This window comes from Canis lupus, chromosome 11 (assembly GCF_003254725.2).
Source record: "Canis lupus dingo isolate Sandy chromosome 11, ASM325472v2, whole genome shotgun sequence".
In the NCBI taxonomy this organism is placed as follows: Eukaryota; Metazoa; Chordata; class Mammalia; order Carnivora; family Canidae; genus Canis; species Canis lupus.
In genome coordinates this window covers 29,661,938-29,680,500 of record NC_064253.1, presented here as the reverse complement: position 1 = coordinate 29,680,500, position 18,563 = coordinate 29,661,938, and the positions used below count along the sequence as shown (strand labels likewise).

The window sequence follows — 18,563 nt, the reverse complement described above, 5'->3', positions numbered from 1 at the left end:
CCTTTAGGCGTAAGGTTAGCTTTTGCATTTCAGTTCTTTCCAGTTTTTGGATGGCTGCTTGTATTGCGATGTATTTCCCCCTTAGGACTGCTTTTGCTGTATCCCAAAGATTTTGAATGGTTGTATCTTCATTCTCATTAGTTTCCATGAATCTTTTTAATTCTTCCTTAATTTCCTGGTTGACCCTTTCATCTTTTAGCAGGATGGTCCTTAACCTCCACATGTTTGAAATCCTTCCAAACTTCTTCTTGTGATTTAGTTCTAATTTCAAGGCATTATGGTCTGAGAATACGCAGGGGGCGATCCCAATCTTTTGGTATCGGTTAAGACCTGATTTGTGACCTAGTATGTGGTCTATTCTGGAGAAAGTTCCATATGCACTTGAGAAGAATGTGCATTCAGTTGCATTTGGATGTAAAGTACTGTAGATATCTGTGAAATCCATCTGGTCCAGTGTATCATTTAAAGCTCTTGTTTCTTTGGAGATGTTGTGCTTAGAAGACCTATCGAGTATAGAAAGTGCTTCATTGAAGTCATCAAGTATAAGTGTATTATTATCTAAGTGTGTCTTATCTTTGGTTATTAATTGATTGATATATTTGGCAGCTCCCACATTCGGGGCATATATATTGATGATTGTTAAGTCCTCTTGTTGGATAGATCCTTTAAGTATGATATAGTGCTCCTCTTCATCTCTCACTACCGTCTTCGGGATAAACTTTAGTTTATCTGATATAAGGATGGCTACCCCTGCTACTTTTGAGGACCATTTGAATCGTAAATTGTTCTCCAACCTTTCATTTTCAGGCTATAGGTGTCCTTCTGTCTAAAATGAGTCTCTTGTAGACAGCAAATAGATGGGTCCTGCTTTTTTATCCAGTCTGAAACTCTGCACCTTTTGATGGGGTCATTAAGCCCATTCACGTTCAGAGTTACTATTGAAAGATATGAGTTCAGTGTCATCATGATGCCTATTCAGTCCCTATTTTTGTGGATTGTTCCATTGGACTTCCTCTTAAAGAGGAATTTTAAGAGTACCCCTTAAAATTTCTTACAGAGCTGGTTTGGTGGTCACATATTCTTTCAGTTCCTGCCTATCTTGGAAGCTCTTTATCTTTCCTTCCATTCTGAATGAGAGCCTTGCTGGATAAAGTATTCTTGGCTGCATGTTCTTCTCATTTAGGACCCTGAATATATCCTGCCAGCCCCTTCTGGCCTACCAGGTCTCTGTGGAGAGGTCTGCTGTTAACCTAATATTTCTCCCCATAAAAGTTAGTGATTTCTTGTTTCTTGCTGCTTTAAGGATTCTCTTTATCTTCGTAATTTACAAGCTTCACTATTAAATGTCGAGGTGTTGAGCGGTTTTTATTGATTTTAGGGGCAGATCTCTCTATTTCCTGGATCTGAATGCCTGTTTCCCTTCCCAGATTAGGAAAGTTTTCAGCTATGATTTGTTCAAATACATATTCTGTACCTCTGTCCCTTTTGCACCCTTGGGAACCCCAATTAAAGGTAGATTTTTCTTTCTGAAGCTGTCATTTAATTCCCTTAATCTATCCTCATGATCTTCTAATTGTCTCTTTTTCTTCAGTTTCCCTCTTTGCCATCAACTTGTCTTCTATGCCACTCACTCGTTCTTCTACTTCGTTAACCCTCGTTGTTAGGACTTCTAGTTTGGATTGCATCTCATTTAATTGATTTTTAATTTCTGCCTGATTATATCTAAATTCTGCAGTCATGAAGTCTCTTGAGTCTTTGTGTTTTTTTCTAGAGCCCCCGGTAGCTTTATAATAGTGCTTCTGAATTGGCTTCATCCTCTTTGTCCTCCTCTTTTTTTTTAAACTATTCATTTGGAATTATTATTTTTCATCTCTTCACTTCCAGACTATTTGTGTTCTTAATGCCTAAGGGAGTCTCTTTTAGGCATTCATTTAGTCATTCTATGTGTTTTTGTTGTTGTTGTTGTTTTTTTTTTTTGTTTTGGATGTGCTGCTGCTTTATTACTGCATTTTCTTGAACATTTGCAACATGCCACCAAGGTTACTTAAATTCAGCTATCCCCCCTGGTCTTCCTTCTTATTTGCATGGAAGCTCAGAGGATTTTACTCAAAGGAACAGAAAGGGACAAAAGCAGCAGCAAAGGCTTAAATAAAGAGGTCAGGGAGGAGTTGAGGTTGAAAGCCTCTACCTCTCTGGCCCTTGGTTCTCATCCTTCAGCTCAAGAAAGGCAGACTTCATAGAGTGGCTGGGGGAATACATGCCTTTTATTGGTCTAAGGAGCATAACTAGTTCATAGGCTTGGGCAGAGCTCCCCTATCTGTATGGCTCCCATCTCCCTCTCCTGGGAGTTTGTGACTCACCCCAGGGAGAAAAGTGTTCTGGACAGGAGTGGCAGACAGAGCCAGGATAAAAAATACAGAACTGGGGTCTGAAAGGGTATCATGGTAAAGTAGAAAACACAGGGTTATGAGATCATCCACATAAAAAGTCCACCCGGGCAGAAGAGAAGTTTCTCCACGTGGGCCCCCCACCTGCCCTTGCCAGGAATGGGAGGGGGCAGGAAGCTTCGGCTGGAGATTTCCTACTGTGCCCTTCGTGCCATCAGCATCTCCCGGATGTTGTCCTCAGCTTCCTTCACACTCCGCTCCAGGTAGGATTTTTTCTGTTCTAGTTCTTTAATTTTTTTTTCTGCTATTTTCTGTTTCTCTAACAGCTGACTGTGAATTACCTCCTTGGACTGAAGAATAAACATTCTTCCTACACCTTCATACATGTTAGTCTCATCTACCAAAGTCATAATCTCTGTATCTGTAAGATGTGCGTGCTTTTTTGTTCTGTTTAGCTGTTCAATCTGTATGTCTGCAAACTTCACCTTCTGTTGAGTGTCAATAACTTTGGCTTGAAGTTCTGTGAAGGCCTTCTTCAACTCCAGATCCACGGGTTCCTATGTGTGGTTTTTTTTTTTTTTTTTTAATATAAATCCTAAAGAGCGCTTTTTTTTTTTTTTTAAGATTCTATTTATTTATTAATGAGAGACACACGCACACACAGAGGCAGAGACACAGGCAGAGAGAGCAGACTCCATGCAGGGAACCCAAGGTGAGACTCGATCCCGGGTCTCTAGGATCAGACCCTGAGCTAAAGACGGCACTAAACCTACCGATCCACCAGGGCTGCACATTCTATGGGTTTTGACTGGAAAATGTAATCCATTTCTTTTAAAGTATAATTGATGTGTAAGTACTTACCACAGCCATTTTGTCAATTGTTTTCTGACTGTTTTGCAGATCCTTTGTACCTTGCTTCCTTTCTTGTTGTCTTCCTTTGCTACTTGATGACTTCTTGTGGTGGTACCTTTGACTCCTTTATAATAATCTTTTATGTATCTATTAAAGGTTTTTCCTTTGTGGTTACTATGACACTTACAGAAAAATATCATGTAATTATAGCATCCTATTTTAAACAGATCGCAACTTCAAAAGCATACAGAAACCTTGTACTTCTCAGTTCCTCACATTTTAGGTTACTAATGTTACAACTTATATCTTTTAAAAATATTTTTTATTTTACCTATTTAAACTCCAGTGGTGATTTATGCATCAACATTACAATATCAGAGACTCTTTTTTCATTTTTTTTCTTTTTTCATTTTATATTTACCTGTGAGTTTTACACATTCATATGCCTTATGATGTTAATTAGCATTCTTTAATGTTTTAGATTGAAAAATGTCTTTTAGCATTTTTTCATAAGGAATATTTAGTGGTGATGAATTCTTTCAGTTGTTTTTGTTTTTGTTTTTTTAATTGGTGTAGTCATTTGGCTAGATGAGGTTCAGGTTTGGAAGGTATGTCATTGTAAAATATAAAAATGTGAATATTGGTAGCATTAAGATGGTATTTAAAACCATAAGATGAGAAGAGCACCTCGATGGCTCAGTCCAGTTAAGCGTCTGACTTCGTTTGGCTCAGGCCATGATCTCAGGGTCCTGGCATCAAGCCCCTATCTTGAGCTCCATGCTCAGTGGTGAGTCTGCTTCTCCCTTTCTCTCTGCCCCAACCCCTGCTCATGCTCCCTCACTTTCTCTCAGATAAATAAAATCTTAAAAAAAAAAACAGACAAGAGAAAATCTTAAAGTAGTGTGAATATATAAATAAAATGCTTAAGACTGAGCCTCACAGCACTGCAGCTTTAAGAGTTTGAGGAGAAGGGAGGGAAGCAACATGTGAGACTGAGAAGGTAAAACCTGTAGATGGGAGAGAACCAAAAGCCAGCGGTGGGTGTGAAGCCATAAGAAGGTGTTCTCCACTTGTGAAAAGAAGGAGATCTTACCAACACAGATATTTTGTGAATTAGAAATCCCACTCTTTGTAAGGTAACAAAGATTCTATTTTAGTTAAGGCATGTGCAAAGTACCTTTCTCCCTCTACATTCTCCACTGTAGTTGTGAAAATAGAAGGACGATACTCTCTTTCATTACTTGAATACTATGTCATTTGATTGTGAAAATGCTATTTTCTCCCAAATAGTATGATGAAAAATTAATGACCACTTATTGAATGTCAGTGAGGGTCAGACAATGTGCTGGAAGGATACTCTTGTACTTGTGGACATTGTGTCTTATACTCACAACAATCATTCAGTCAACATTTTGTGGATGAGGCAATGAGTCTCAGAGAGGTTAGGTATATTACTGAAGGTGATAGATTAACTAATAGAACTACCAGGTACATCTTAGTTTAAGCCTATGCTTCTCTTATAGTAGAATTGAATATTTCATCTAAAGTTAGAATATGGGATTCTAGTCCTTTGGCTTTTTCTGGTGACTGAGAGACCTTTCAAGTCATTAAGCATCTCAGACTTTATTCCCCCATTATCAAGATGGTAAACTAAAGAATTCTCAATTTGTTTGCCAGGAATCATATTCTGAGACTTGGATTTCATCTGATAGTCTAATCATCTAAGCTATGATAGACTCAGATTTTGTTAGCTCTCAGAGAAATAAAGACAAAGCTATATACTTTAAACCATCCATTCATCTGATACAGGGCCCCAGCAACAATAACTAAATAAAAAAGTACTGATTATTTATAATGTGGCAAGGCACCTTCAAGAAAATTGGAAGTGCTTTAGATTCAAAGGGTGAAACATAATTTCTAGTCCTCCAGGAGTTTACAATCTATTCTAATTTTTGTGAACAATGGCAAGCATAATATAAGGCCATATAAAGGATTAGTTTAGGATAAAAATAATAAATGTAATAGGAGACACAAGTTTTATTCATTTTTCTATATGTAAACTTTGCAGGCATTTGTTAATCTTGTATTTATCTTTAATTTTTTAATGTTATCATTCAATAATATCAATGTTAAATGTTATAAGGCAATCAGATTTGAGTTTATTGTTTTCTCATACAATGCAATGAAAAATGTCATTTCATACCTAATGTTTTCTCTACTTTTATCTGTGTACTTGAGAACACATGGATTTGGGGTATTTTTGTAACCTGCATAATAAATGCAAAACAGTTCTTATATATACTAGGTCCACAAGATATTTAATTTAGCCGGTTCCTAAAATAGAAAACAAACAGGGAAGTAATTAGTTGATAAAAGATTCTTCAATCCCACAGTGATGCTGAGCTATAGTTATAGATACTATTTGAAATAACATACAATAGTGAGTGTATGTGTGTGTGTGTGTGTGTGTGTCTGTTTATGTGTAGGTTAGCAAAGTTGATGGGACTATAATACAGTAAAGTCAAATATAGGTATTTGCCCCGTGGGGTTTAGATTTGTCCAAGTCTGTGACTGCCAACTTTCTCCCTCATGCTCGTAAGCCTAGTTAATAATGTGTGATACTGCTCAGAGGGTGAGCTGAGTCAATTAAGAAGGGGAAAAGAAGGTTTACATAGGTAAATAATGCAGAATACATAGCTATATATCTGCCTTAATAAATTTCATATTATATTAGAAATTATACTAGATGTATAAGAAACTATTATTTCACATATTGAATGTTCTACAGAACATGAACACAATATATTTATGAAGCATTTATGTTGACAGTGTTACATATATTTTCTCTTTAAAACTCACACTCAAAACTGTGAAATATATCACAAGTATATAGAATTATGTTCCTTTTTACATAAACACTAAAAACCCCAACCCATGTTTGACTAGGTTATAGATATAAAGTTTGTAAAATACAGAAAATACAAGATATGTGCAAGGAAGTTAAATTAAAATTCATATTTTCTGATTGTATTTATTTCACTGAACAATTAAATATACATGGTTTTCTTTGGCTTGAAATTTATGACCTTGTTGACCTATAATCATACCTTCTTACTGTGTGTATTATGGAGCAAATTCCATTAAATCTATGTTTCCTGCAGTTAAGAAGCGTTGCCGTTTCCTCCGAGATTCTTTTTATCTCTATTTCTCAGTATCTGTGTAGAGATTCTTATTCATTTGAAGACAGTGGAGCTGAATTCTAATGAGTCAAGCCCCAAGTGTTCATTTCATGGGTAATTTCTTCAGGTGCCAAACATCGACCAACATTTTCAGGTGCCAGAGTGGGTATGATTGTTCATTTTCTCTTGGATGGTGCCAGAATGCATTTCTTTTCAAGATATTTAACCCTACACTATTTACTTGACATGCCCCCTTAAGACTCATGTCAAGATTTTTTTTTCTAAATAGATACCAGTGTAATCTAAAAAATGAGTGACTTGGATCAAAATAAAAAAAATAAAACAGTATCTTTGTCACTGTGTGCACTAGTAAATAAATACTCTGGTCTCAATAATGTTGAGGAAGGAGAATATATTAGTCTCTATCCATTAGTCACACACTCATCCATAAAGTGCTCAAATATCATTTGAATGGACATTCTTTTGGCATGTGGACTAGAAGCAGCTACATCCTTATTGGCACGGCATTGAAGATAAATTACTTGGTATCATTTCCTGTATTTCACACACCCACATGAGCAAGTTAATGGCTTTTGCAATTAATATTTTTGGATTTTTGCCAACTTATCTTTTGAAATCCTGTAATATGAAAAAGTAGAAGTTTGTATTGAGCTTTACTACCTAGTCTATAACAGAATGTTCAGAAATAACATTAATCCCAGATGTCATGTTCCCATCAGGGTCTAGTTCATTCCTTTTAAAAGTCATAGAATCAGAAGCAGGCAAAATTCTCATGATTAAGCTCTGTTTTTTGAAGCAGTGCCTAAAGCTGTCAATTTTCCTTCCTCACTCCTATAGAGCCCAATAATCATCAATTAAATAATTGATACATGTTGAGAAGCATTATTTAAATTTTTGGTCTAGCTATAATTATTGAATTTTGAAACATATTAAGCTTCTTTGCCTCCTTTTTCTAAAAAACTCCAGGTACTAACAGGTCACACCAGAATATTTTGGCAGGAAGTTCCTTACTGTTGATAATATGATAATACCGTCTGATGTCTTTGGATTTACCTAGTAGTAAAAGATAATTGTATGCTCTTTCCTAACCCCATAAATTCAGCAAGATAAGAATATCCATAATGTCATTTAGAAGACTTAGAGCACAGTAGAAGGACCATGATCTTTGGAATCCCAATTTGGGAAAAAAAAATAAAAGTTTTTTACTTCCTATTTATGGGATATAGGCAACTGTCTTAATTCTTTGAGTCTGAATAACCTCATCTGTGAAATGAGGATAATGTTATTTGCTACTACATGGCAGGATGTTTCTAGAAATTGACATTGTTTTATCCGATATTGGCAGAATGGTTTAATAAGTGTTATTTAATACGATGTCTTTAATAAGGTATGTTAATAATGACTATTATTCTTAATAAGAAATTTGAAAAGAATACTAAACTAACTCACTCATTCAATAAATATTAAATGGTTAATACTTAACAGTTGTGAAGTATTGTTGTCTGTGTGCAAATCAGTAAAAGAATTCCCCAGGAATAAACTTCTAAGAATTAGATATTAAGTTTTTTCTATCAATCCACCACATTTATCTATCTATCTATCTATCTATCTATCATCTATCTATCTATTTATTAAAGATTTATTTATTTATTCATGAGGGACACAGAGAGAGAGAAAGGCAGAGACACAGGAAGAGGGAGAAGCAGGCTTCTCGCAGGGAGCCCAATATGGGACTCCATCCTGGATCCTGGGATCGTGTCCTGAGCTAAAGGCAGAAGCTCAACCGCTGAGCCACCCAGGCATCCCAATCCACTGCTTTTTAAATTGTCAAAGAAAATCTTGAGAAAAGCAAAGAGTTGCAATAATCTATTTTATAAGCTATCTTCCCAGGTATTAGTTTGTGGCTTTTGCCATTGTACTTAATAAATAAGAAATCTAATAAATAGTTTTACTACCACAATGCAGATTTGGCCCCAGTGTCCATAACTTATTTTATTTTCTGAAATGGGAGAAGACAATCCTCTCAAATTGGCTTTTGAAATCAGACCAAATGCTCCAGATGTTCTAGCACTGCCAGCAGAGCTTGCCTGTGATCCATGTCAGAACTGCAGCTGTCAACACAAAAGCACACCTGCCACTGGTTTACTATCAGCAAATGACTTTTCAATTGTATTAGGAAGTGAAGCAAACTGCCGAATGAAGCATTCACCTTTGAAAAGAATCCATGTCATAGGATGATTTTGCTCCATAAAAACGCAGGAATCTCTAGAGCCTTCTCAGGCACTAACCTTGAGCCTGAGCAACATTTGAAAATCAGTAGATAAATCTGAGTGTTCTTAGATCATTAGATAGAACGAGATTGGGGTGGCTCATTACAGAGAAGCAAGTATTTACACATTAATTAAGGAAACCCTACTACAACCTGGCACAATTCACTTCATAAGCATAACTAAACTGTAAAGTAGAACTAAGTAAACTTATTTGATGTTCAGTGCTACGGAGGATTTGTTTGAAAGACTCACTGTTTGGAGTAATAAAATTTTAGATATTTTTAGGTTTTAGTTATGTTTTGAGGTATAACTAAATTTGAAAAGTGGCAATTGACAATGAAGTTCATCCCTAAGTGCAAGAGCAATGACTCTTTGACTTCAAATTAAAATCATTTCCCTATTTTTGCATACTTCCCATGTATTGTTTCTCTTTAATTTTGTTTTGTTTTAGTGGTTTATTGAATCAACAGAGACATCATATGTCATATAAGTCAGACAGACTCAGCAAATTAAATTGTCTGAGCTTCAGTTTATTTGTAAAAGTGAGATACTTATATGAAGATTAAATGAAATTCTAAATATTGGTGATTCTCAAACTTAGAGGAGATTCTGAGGTGGGGCATACAGATCTATACACCTAGAAACCCTTGCAGGTAATAGTGAGGAGCAGTTAAACTTACACATCTTTATAATTTCTCTGTATTTGTTGCCTTTTCTGCCTCATGGTTTGTTTACTTCTCTCTTTTTTCCACTTCCTGCCTTTACTGATGATAATAGGCATCTTTCTGGATATCTTAATTCAAACTTCCTGAAAGATGATATCAATGTTTCACTTAGTCACTCTTTACCTTTTGATTACCTCTTGCAACACCCCAATTTACAGGGCATTGGCAGATATATAAATTGGATTGGAGCATTACACTTAAGACTGGTCCAGGCTGGTGACACTTGGTTGATGGAGTTACATGGTCAGCTTTTTAACAACAGCTTTATTCAGTAAGACTGGTATGTACTCACTGGCCATTAAAATGGGAGCTACAGCTGAATTTTAAAAGATCGTAATGAAAGGAGAGCAGAGGATATAGTGAAAAGTACATAAGAACCAAACATGAATGTGATATTCTCAGCCTCTGATCCCTAAGTTCATATCTAGTTTTATGGAAACATATCTCAGAACTCCAAAAGATAGTGAATTTGCTGACCTGATATACATTTGTAAAAAAAACAAACAAACGAACAAACTATTATAGCTTTATTTGAAAGAGAGAACAGGCAGGGGGAGGGGCAGACGGAGAGGGTAAAGGAGACTCCCCACTAAGCAGGGAAGCAAAAGATGTGGGCAGGCCAATCCCAGGGCCCTGGGATCATGACCTCAGCCAAAGTCAGACATTTAACCAACTCAGTCATGCAAGCACCTCTCTGAAATTTTAAATATGTCAACATTCAACAGATATTTTAGATATATTTTTTAAAAACCCTATATACATAACTATATCTATGCCAGAACCAATCTACTTGCATGTTATCATGTGTAGAAGAAAGCACCTGTGTTGATGGAGGATTAAAGATAAATAATGCTGCTTAGTACTACCATTGGAAAACTGGAGGTGTACTAGTTTTATTGAATAATTAGATACCCTTATTTTAAATACTATATTTCTAAAGGTTATACAGTTTTGGCCTCAATTTGTCAACTTTATGAAATTTTATAGTTAAGCATTTAGTGCTTTTTCTATTATGATTCTATAAAGTTTATGAAAGGTTGGGTTGGTTATCATTACAAATGGTTCATTCCCTCCACCTTAATCCCATTCCTTGAAATACCGTCAGATTAGACATATAAAGAATACTAACTTGAGACTTAACTCAAACCTAATTTATAGTTTTGAGCATGTGACTATAGCCATTTAGGGGGCTAACACTATGTACATTTTACCAAAACTAATAATTTCTTGGGACATTGCCATTTATACCCTCTATTGTCCATTCTGCAATGTGCCAGGGAAAGGAAATGGGGCTGCTGAGTACAGTCTGGTAAAAAAAATATCATGAAATGCATTACATTATTTGAAATCCTAAAATGAATAATTTTTTAAGTCTAGAGATTCATTAACTTTAGAAACCTTGACCTACCATGAATTGAAAGAAAAGATTCTATTCCAATCCATAACATTTGTTTTCTCTATAGCTGTGCCACCTTTCTCGGGAGAAAGACATAAAAAACTTTAAATACAATTGAAGTTGAAATGAGAAAATGAGTCACACACACATTCACACACCAATCCAAGATTTTGGATATTGGCTTACAGCCTAGTACATTATTTAATTTAGTTTTTACATATTATTATGAATTATGTGAATATTAATTTTCACATGCTTTTACATCTAGAAATAATTTATATTTAATGAAATCCTCATATTTTAGGTACACCGCCAGATGAATTTTGTCAAATGTACATACCTGTTTATTTCACATCCTTGTCAAAGCATAGACTATTCTCATCAATCTGGAAAATTTCCACATTTCACTTCCCAGACAATCTCTGCTCCTCCAAGAGGCAAGCACTGTTATGCTTTCTGTCATCAAAGATTAGTTTGTCTGTGAAAGAACTTCATATAAATTGAATCATACAATAGATACTCTTTTGTGGCTGGCTTTAGTTGTTCAACATAAAGGTTTTGTGATTTAAACATGTTTTGCATGTATTATTAATGCTTTTTCCTTCCATTGTGTGAATATATGCAATTTGTATATGAGTTATTTCCATTATGAAAAACTCTTCTATGGTCATTCCTGTATGTCTTTTTATATTGAAACTTTTGTTGAGCTAATTGTAGATTCCACCTGCAGGTGCAAGAAATAATTCAAGATCCCTTGAATGCTTTGCCAAGCTTCCTCCAAGGTTCCTCCTATATTTGCAAAAATATACCATAATATCACAGCCAGGCTATTGGCATTGATACAATCTACCTGCTGTACTCAGATTTCCTCGGTTTTACTTGTACTCTCATGTGTATGAATGTGTGTATTTTATGTACAATTTTTTCACCTGTGTAGGTTAGTGTATCTACTACCACATTCAAGATACTCAGCAGTTCCAACATGGCAAGTAATGCTTCATGTTGCTCTTGTACAACCACATCTACATCCTTCCTCAGTCCACCCTCTATCACTTATTTAACCCATCCTTCACTACTACCTCCTGGCAACCACCAATCTGTCCTCCATTTCTAAAATTTTGTCATTTCAAATATTATATAAATGGAATCAAGCAGTATATTATGTTTTAAGATTAGCTGTTTTCATTCAACACAATTCTCAGGAGATTCATTCAAGTGGCTGCACATATCAAGGATTCATAGCTTTTTATTGCTCAGTAGTGATAGGGATGTGCCACAATATTTTTAAGCATTTACCTGTTGAAAGACATCTAAGCAGATCCCCGTTTGGGGCTGTTTCAGATAAAGCTGCTATGAAACATGCAAGTTTTATGTAAATATGAGCTTTCTTTTTTCTTGGATATACACGTATTTATATTTTTAGTACAACTGTTAGGTCATATTATATTGGTATGATTCATTTTATAAGAAACTGCCAAACTCTTCTGTAGATGACTAGCATTTTTACATTCATACTGGCACATTTATGATTGATTCAGTTTTTCTGATTCCTTGCAGTATTTGGTATTATCACTAACTTTTATTTTAGCCATTTTGATCAGTGTATAATGATAATTCATTGTGGTTATAACTTACATTTCCCTGATAGCAAATGATATTAAACATCTTTTCATGGGTTTATTTACCATCTCTGTATCCTGTGAAATGTTTATGTCTTTTGCTCAATTTTGCTAATTGGATTTTTTTTTACTGTTGATTTTTGAACAGTATCTAAATTATATTTGATATCAGTCCTTTGCCAGATATGTGACTTGCAAACAGTATCCCCCAAGATATAGTTGACCTTTGTATTCTCTTCATGTGGACATTCAGAGCAAAACTTTCAATATTAATGATATGCATAGAAGTCAAGAGTTTCCAGAGAAGTAAAACCATTAGGAAATATATTGTGTATGTGTGTATATATACTTACATATGCATACGTATGTATAATGTATAAATATAATTCATAATATATGCATGTATGCATATATACACTTATGAACATACATACTTTACATACACACACACACGCACTGTATATGGAAAGAGATATTTTAAGGAATTGGCTTATGATCATGGGGGCTAGCCAGACTGACATCCATAGGGAGGGCAATCTATCAGGTTGGAGTTTCAGGTAAGAGTTGCTATTACAGTCCTATCTCTGAAGGCGGAAAATTGAGGCAGACTTTATTTGTTGCAGTCTAGGGCAACTTCCCTTTTCTTTAGAAAACATGTATTTCTTCTTAAGGCTATCTACTGATTGGATGAAGTCTGCCACATTATGGAGGGTAATCTGCTTTAAAGTTTACTAATTTAAATGTTAATCACATTAAAAATCATTATGAGCCTTATAATGCTCATATTCGTGTTTGACCAAGCAACTGGTCACCACAGCTTAGCCAAGTTCACACAAAAAGTTAACCATTACAAGTTCAATTTATCATTTATTTCCTTTCATCAATCACGCTTTGGTTGTCGTAACTAAGAAATCTTTGCCTAGTCATAGATCCCCAAGATAGTCCATGTTTTTTTTTTCTTGAAAGTTTTATACTTTGTTCTATAACTAAGTCTATGCTGCACTTTGAGATAGTTTTTGTATACAATATGAGGCTTAAGTTGAGAGTATGTTTTTCACCTATAGATGTCTGATCACTCCAGCACCATTTGTTGAATAATTCCAACATTGAATTCATTTTATACCTTTGTTCAAAATAAGTAGAGCATACTTATTTAAGTTTATTTTCTAAAAGCATTTTGTAACGTGTTTATCTTTCTGCGGTAAATACCAGGGCATGGAACTGCTGGATCATGGGGTATATTGGTACTTAACACATTCTCAACAGCAGTTGGTCACATCAGTCTTGTGGTTTTTGCTCGTGTATGTTGGATGTATAGTGGCATCTCATAATGATTTGAACTTGCATTTCCCTAATGATGAGTGGTCTAGAGCACTTTATATATATTTGTTGGCTTATTAAATTATCTGCTCACCTTTTGGCCTATCTTAAAAATTGGGTTCTTTATATGTTGATTAGATTGTAGGAGATATTTATATATTTTGAGTATAAGCTCTTTTTATGTGTGTATTATATGTATATTTATTTATATTTATACATATATTAATATATAAGCATAATTTTAGAAATGTGATGGTGTCTTTTTCAAACTTCTTTTTTTAAAAAGTTCATACTTTCTGTGTAAGAATACTTTTTTGCCTATCCCAAAGATATTTGCCTATGTTTTTCTTGAAAAGAAGATACATTCTAAAGTTATTTGGTGTAGTGTTCTAAAAATATCAGTTATATTGGGTGCCCGGGTGCCTCAGTGTTGAGCATCTGCCTTTGATTCAGGTTGTGATCCCGGGGTCCTAGAATTGAGTTCCTCATCGGGCTTCTAGTAGGAAGCCTGTTTCTCCCTCTGTCTTTGTCTCTGCTTCTCTCTTTGTGTCTTTCATGAATAAATAAAATATTTTTTAAAAATATCAGTTATATCAAATTTTTTCATAGTACTGATCAAATTGCCTATATTCCAATTGCTTTTTCTGTTAATTACTGAAAACTGTTATAAAAATAATCAAATTCCATGATTGTGGAATTTTCTATTTCTCCATCTAGTGTTGTCAATTTTTGCTTCATTTATTTTTGAAGCTCTCTATAAGTGCATATACATTAAGATTATTAATATCCATGTGATAAATTGGGCATTTTATTATTGCAAAACATCCTTCTTACCTTTGCCAACCTTGTCTTATACAGCACTCCAGATTTCTTATGAGTAGTGCCTACAAGGTGTAATTTTTACCATTGTTTGCTTCTAATTATTGTAGTCTCTTTATATCACAATCTGTGCTTAAACAGTAAATAGTTGCATCTTGATCTATTATATATTGATACTTTCTACCTTTTTTTTTAATTTTTATTTATTTATAATAGGCACACAGTGAGAGAGAGAGAGAGGCAGAGACACAGGCAGAGGGAGAAGCAGGCTCCATGCACCGGGAGCCTGACGTGGGATTCGATCCGGGGTCTCCAGGATCGCGCCCCAGGCCAAAGGCAGGCGCTAAACCGCTGCGCCACCCAGGGATCCCACTTTCTACCTTTTAAACCAAGAGTAGAGCCTACGTTTTAGTCTATTTTCATTTAATGTAATCATTGACAAATATGGGTTTAGGTTTATATTTTTGCTATTTGTTTTCAGTTTGTCCTAAATCTTATTTACTATTTGCAACCCTTATCTTCATTCATATAGATTGTAATTTTGATTTAGTATCATTTCTATTCATCTATGATGAATAGAATTCCTTTTATTATTCCTTGAAATACATATTGCTGACAAATTTTCTTTTATTTTTATCGTTCAGCAAGTGCCTTTATTTCACTTTTATTTGGCTAAAGAAATCTTGGATCACAGTGTTTTTCTTTTTTCTTCTTGACATTTTAAAGATGTATCCTTGTCCTCTGGCTTACTTTGTTTTTGAAAAAAAAAAAAAAAATCTTACCACAGCCGGGTTTTTTTTACTGTAATAAGACTTTTTCTAGAGCTACTTTGAAATTTTCCTCATTATCTTTCAGTTTGAGCAATTTATTTTTATATTCCTTGGGTTGTTTCTTGGTGTATGTGCACATACATGCACATATGTGCATGTATAGTTATCATGCTTAAATACCCTAGCTACCTCAGACTGATGGTTTTATAGTTTTCATCAAATTGGGAAAACTTGGAGAAAGTTGTGGAAAATACTCTTCAAATATTGTTTTTTGTTGTGATCTTTTTCTTTTATTTTTTCTTACAATTCAATTGAATGTATGTTGTGCCACTTAGTATGATCTTATACATATCTGAGATGCATCTCAGCCATTGTTTCTCTGTGTCCTTCAGTTTGGATATTTTCTACTGCCTAGCTATATAAAAATATATATATTATATATATTTACCTGACTGATATATCATATATATCTACTGTCTAGCTATATAATATACATATATATTTATAACTATATATATACTTACCTGACTGATATATATATGTACATATCTACATATATATAGCTCAGTAGTAGAAATATATAAATATATATATATGTCTTTTAATTTGTCTTTTTTTTTTGTCTTTTTTTTTAAGGTTTTATTTATTTAATTGAGAGAGAGAGAGACAGAGACAGAGACAGAGACAGAAGCAGAGACACAGGCAGATGGAGAAGCAGGCTCCATGCAGGGAGCTTGACGTGGGACTCGATCCAGGGGCTCCAGGATCATGCCCTGGGCTATCGGCGGTGCTAAACCGCTGAGCCACCCTATTTGTCTTTTTCTTTATAGTCATTTCTTTGTTGAGAATCCACATCTATCCATTTGTTAAATGTACCTTCTCATAAAATTATTGATCACATTTTCAACATCTGTATTAAAGTCTTTTTCTGATGATTCCAGCATGGGTATTTTAATAAACTTCTTGTTTCTGGATGCAGGACTTATTCTCTGCTTCTACACATGTCTAGTAATTTTCTGCATGTGTGCCTATTTCCTAAAGTGATGTGATTTGGACAACACAGTTATATTATCTTTTTAAAGATTATTTAATCCCATCAATTAACTTCTTGATGGTTCTTCATGATTTTGTGGGCCTACAGTTTAGAATTTATTAAGGTAGGGTAGACAGTAGCTCTGATTCTAGAGCTGAGTAGTTTACTCTTAAGTCCTTGTCTTTCAGGAATCTGTTAAATGCTGACTTGTTCATAGTGGTGTCTGCAACTCTGAGTGATCAAAATTCTACTTCCTCTCAGCAATATGTGACCTAAAGAATTTCCATGCAGCTCACAACTCCACCATAGCTATTCTTGGCTTTCCATTCTCTGACTCTGTGCATAATTCATTTCTATACCCATTTTTCTTTCTCTTCAAGGATTATTCATTTTTCAAGTAAGTCAGGTAAATAAATGGAATGCTATGTGAGTTTACTGGAAACAAGACCTATTTATCAACTGTAGTATTTTTTAAGCACCAAATTGGAATTTTTAACTGGCCCATGAATGTTTAAATACTTCATCTAAGCAAGAAAATAAATATCTTTACTCAACTTAGTTCTTGATGTTGTATCTTAAAAAAAAATAAAAAATGCAGAGAAAAAAAGTAAAGTAACAGAAGAAAAAGACAGTTATCTTTCTTGGGTTGTTCTGGGATTTTTCATTAGAAATGAAAAATAATATAACTGTAATTATAGTCATTAAATCAAAAGAGAAAATTCAAACTAAGGGGAATTCTTTTGGGTCATGAGAAGGATTAAATATACTGAAAAATAAGGTAAATATTTTTGTCATATAGATACTCCAGAGCAAGTCATTCTAAAGTTATACCAACTTATTTACTGAGCCCTTACAAGGTGTGTATCAGTCATTGAACCAAGCATTTTACCTGTGTTTAATCTTCAAAACAGTTTAAAGTGGGCTCTATTGTCATTCATGTTTAAAGATGAGGCTTCTGAGAATTTAACTTGGTCATAGGGCTATTTAAACCCTGGTTCAGGGTCCAAATCAAAATCTTCCAAATGAAAATTCACTGTGTCCAGATTGTGAGCTATTAACACTCACTAGCACATTACTTTTTAAATAGGATTCCCACATTCATCTGGTGTTTTCAATGTTGTCATTGAGAAACAATGTTTTCAAGTATCACAAATATCATACTTACTAAGATTATAAATATCCTATAAATCTAAAGGATTTTAATATTTCATAGCAGATATGAAATGAAGCACATAGAGTAGTTGACATAAGTAGTCAATAAAAACAATTATTATTATTGACATAGAAATAGAATCTAGTAGAAGGAAGAGCACTTTTGAATTTGGACATTGTTGTCAGCATTTTAAATATAAAAGAGATAATCTTTAAATATAATCAATAATTGGGAATACCAAAGAGCCATAAAGTTAATACTAAAAGTTAATATGAGATAAACAAAGAAAAGGGAACAACAATGAAATTAAATGAACAAATAAATTACTTCAAAACTGTCTAAGGGAAAATTATAGAAGGACATTAGTTAGAAAAATTTAAACATCAAGGCAGAACAAAAAAAATTAAAATAAGTGAAATACAGGAGAATCTACACTAAATGAAAGAGCTGGGATTTGATTTTGCTTTACATAGCATGAGATTTAGGTTAGCTGAAGCTTCCAAACTTATTTGGAGTTAGTCAGAAGCCTATCCTAATTAGAAATGTGAACTATGGGTTAGAATTTGCTTCAGGGTTTCTACCTTTTAATTTCCTATCATAATTAAGCTATAATAAAATGATAAAATAAAATTATAATATAATGCCTAAAGATAAGTCCTATTGTATTTGTCTGTAAACAATTTAAATTTTTCGAAGTGTATGATCCAAAGTATGTTTTATTAATATGCATAGGAAATAGCCATTATAGATCTAATTTGCATTAATGTGAAGGGTGCACCAGGATACTAAGATTACATTTTTTGTTAAAGTAAATAATTATAAAGTCAGGTGACTGATATTCTTTGGGGTTCAAAATAGATCTAAAGGCAATTTCAAGATAAGTTCTCAAAACAGGGATCCCTGGGTGGCGCAGCGGTTTGGCGCCTGCCTTTGGCCCAGGGCGCGATCCTGGAGACCCCGGATCGAATCCCACGTCGGGCTCCCGGTGCATGGAGCCTGCTTCTCCCTCTGCCTGTGTC

At 34.4% G+C, this 18,563-nt stretch overlaps 2 protein-coding genes across 37 annotated transcripts in view; one reads left to right on the top strand and one right to left on the bottom strand.

Annotated features, from left to right (window-relative positions):
- The window catches only part of PTPRD (protein tyrosine phosphatase receptor type D), a 2,185,700-nt gene that overhangs the window by 1,022,416 nt on the left and 1,144,721 nt on the right, over positions 1–18,563 (top strand). The gene's annotated exons all lie outside the window — the stretch shown is intronic.
- Positions 2,243–3,257, bottom strand: LOC112650364 (prefoldin subunit 1-like). Its single transcript, XM_035696690.2, has 2 exons — positions 3,249–3,257; positions 2,243–2,944 (listed from the first exon to the last, which is right to left on the bottom strand). The coding sequence occupies exons 1-2, from the start codon at positions 3,255–3,257 to the stop codon at positions 2,582–2,584; spliced, it is 372 nt and encodes a 123-aa protein (XP_035552583.1). The 3' UTR covers positions 2,243–2,581.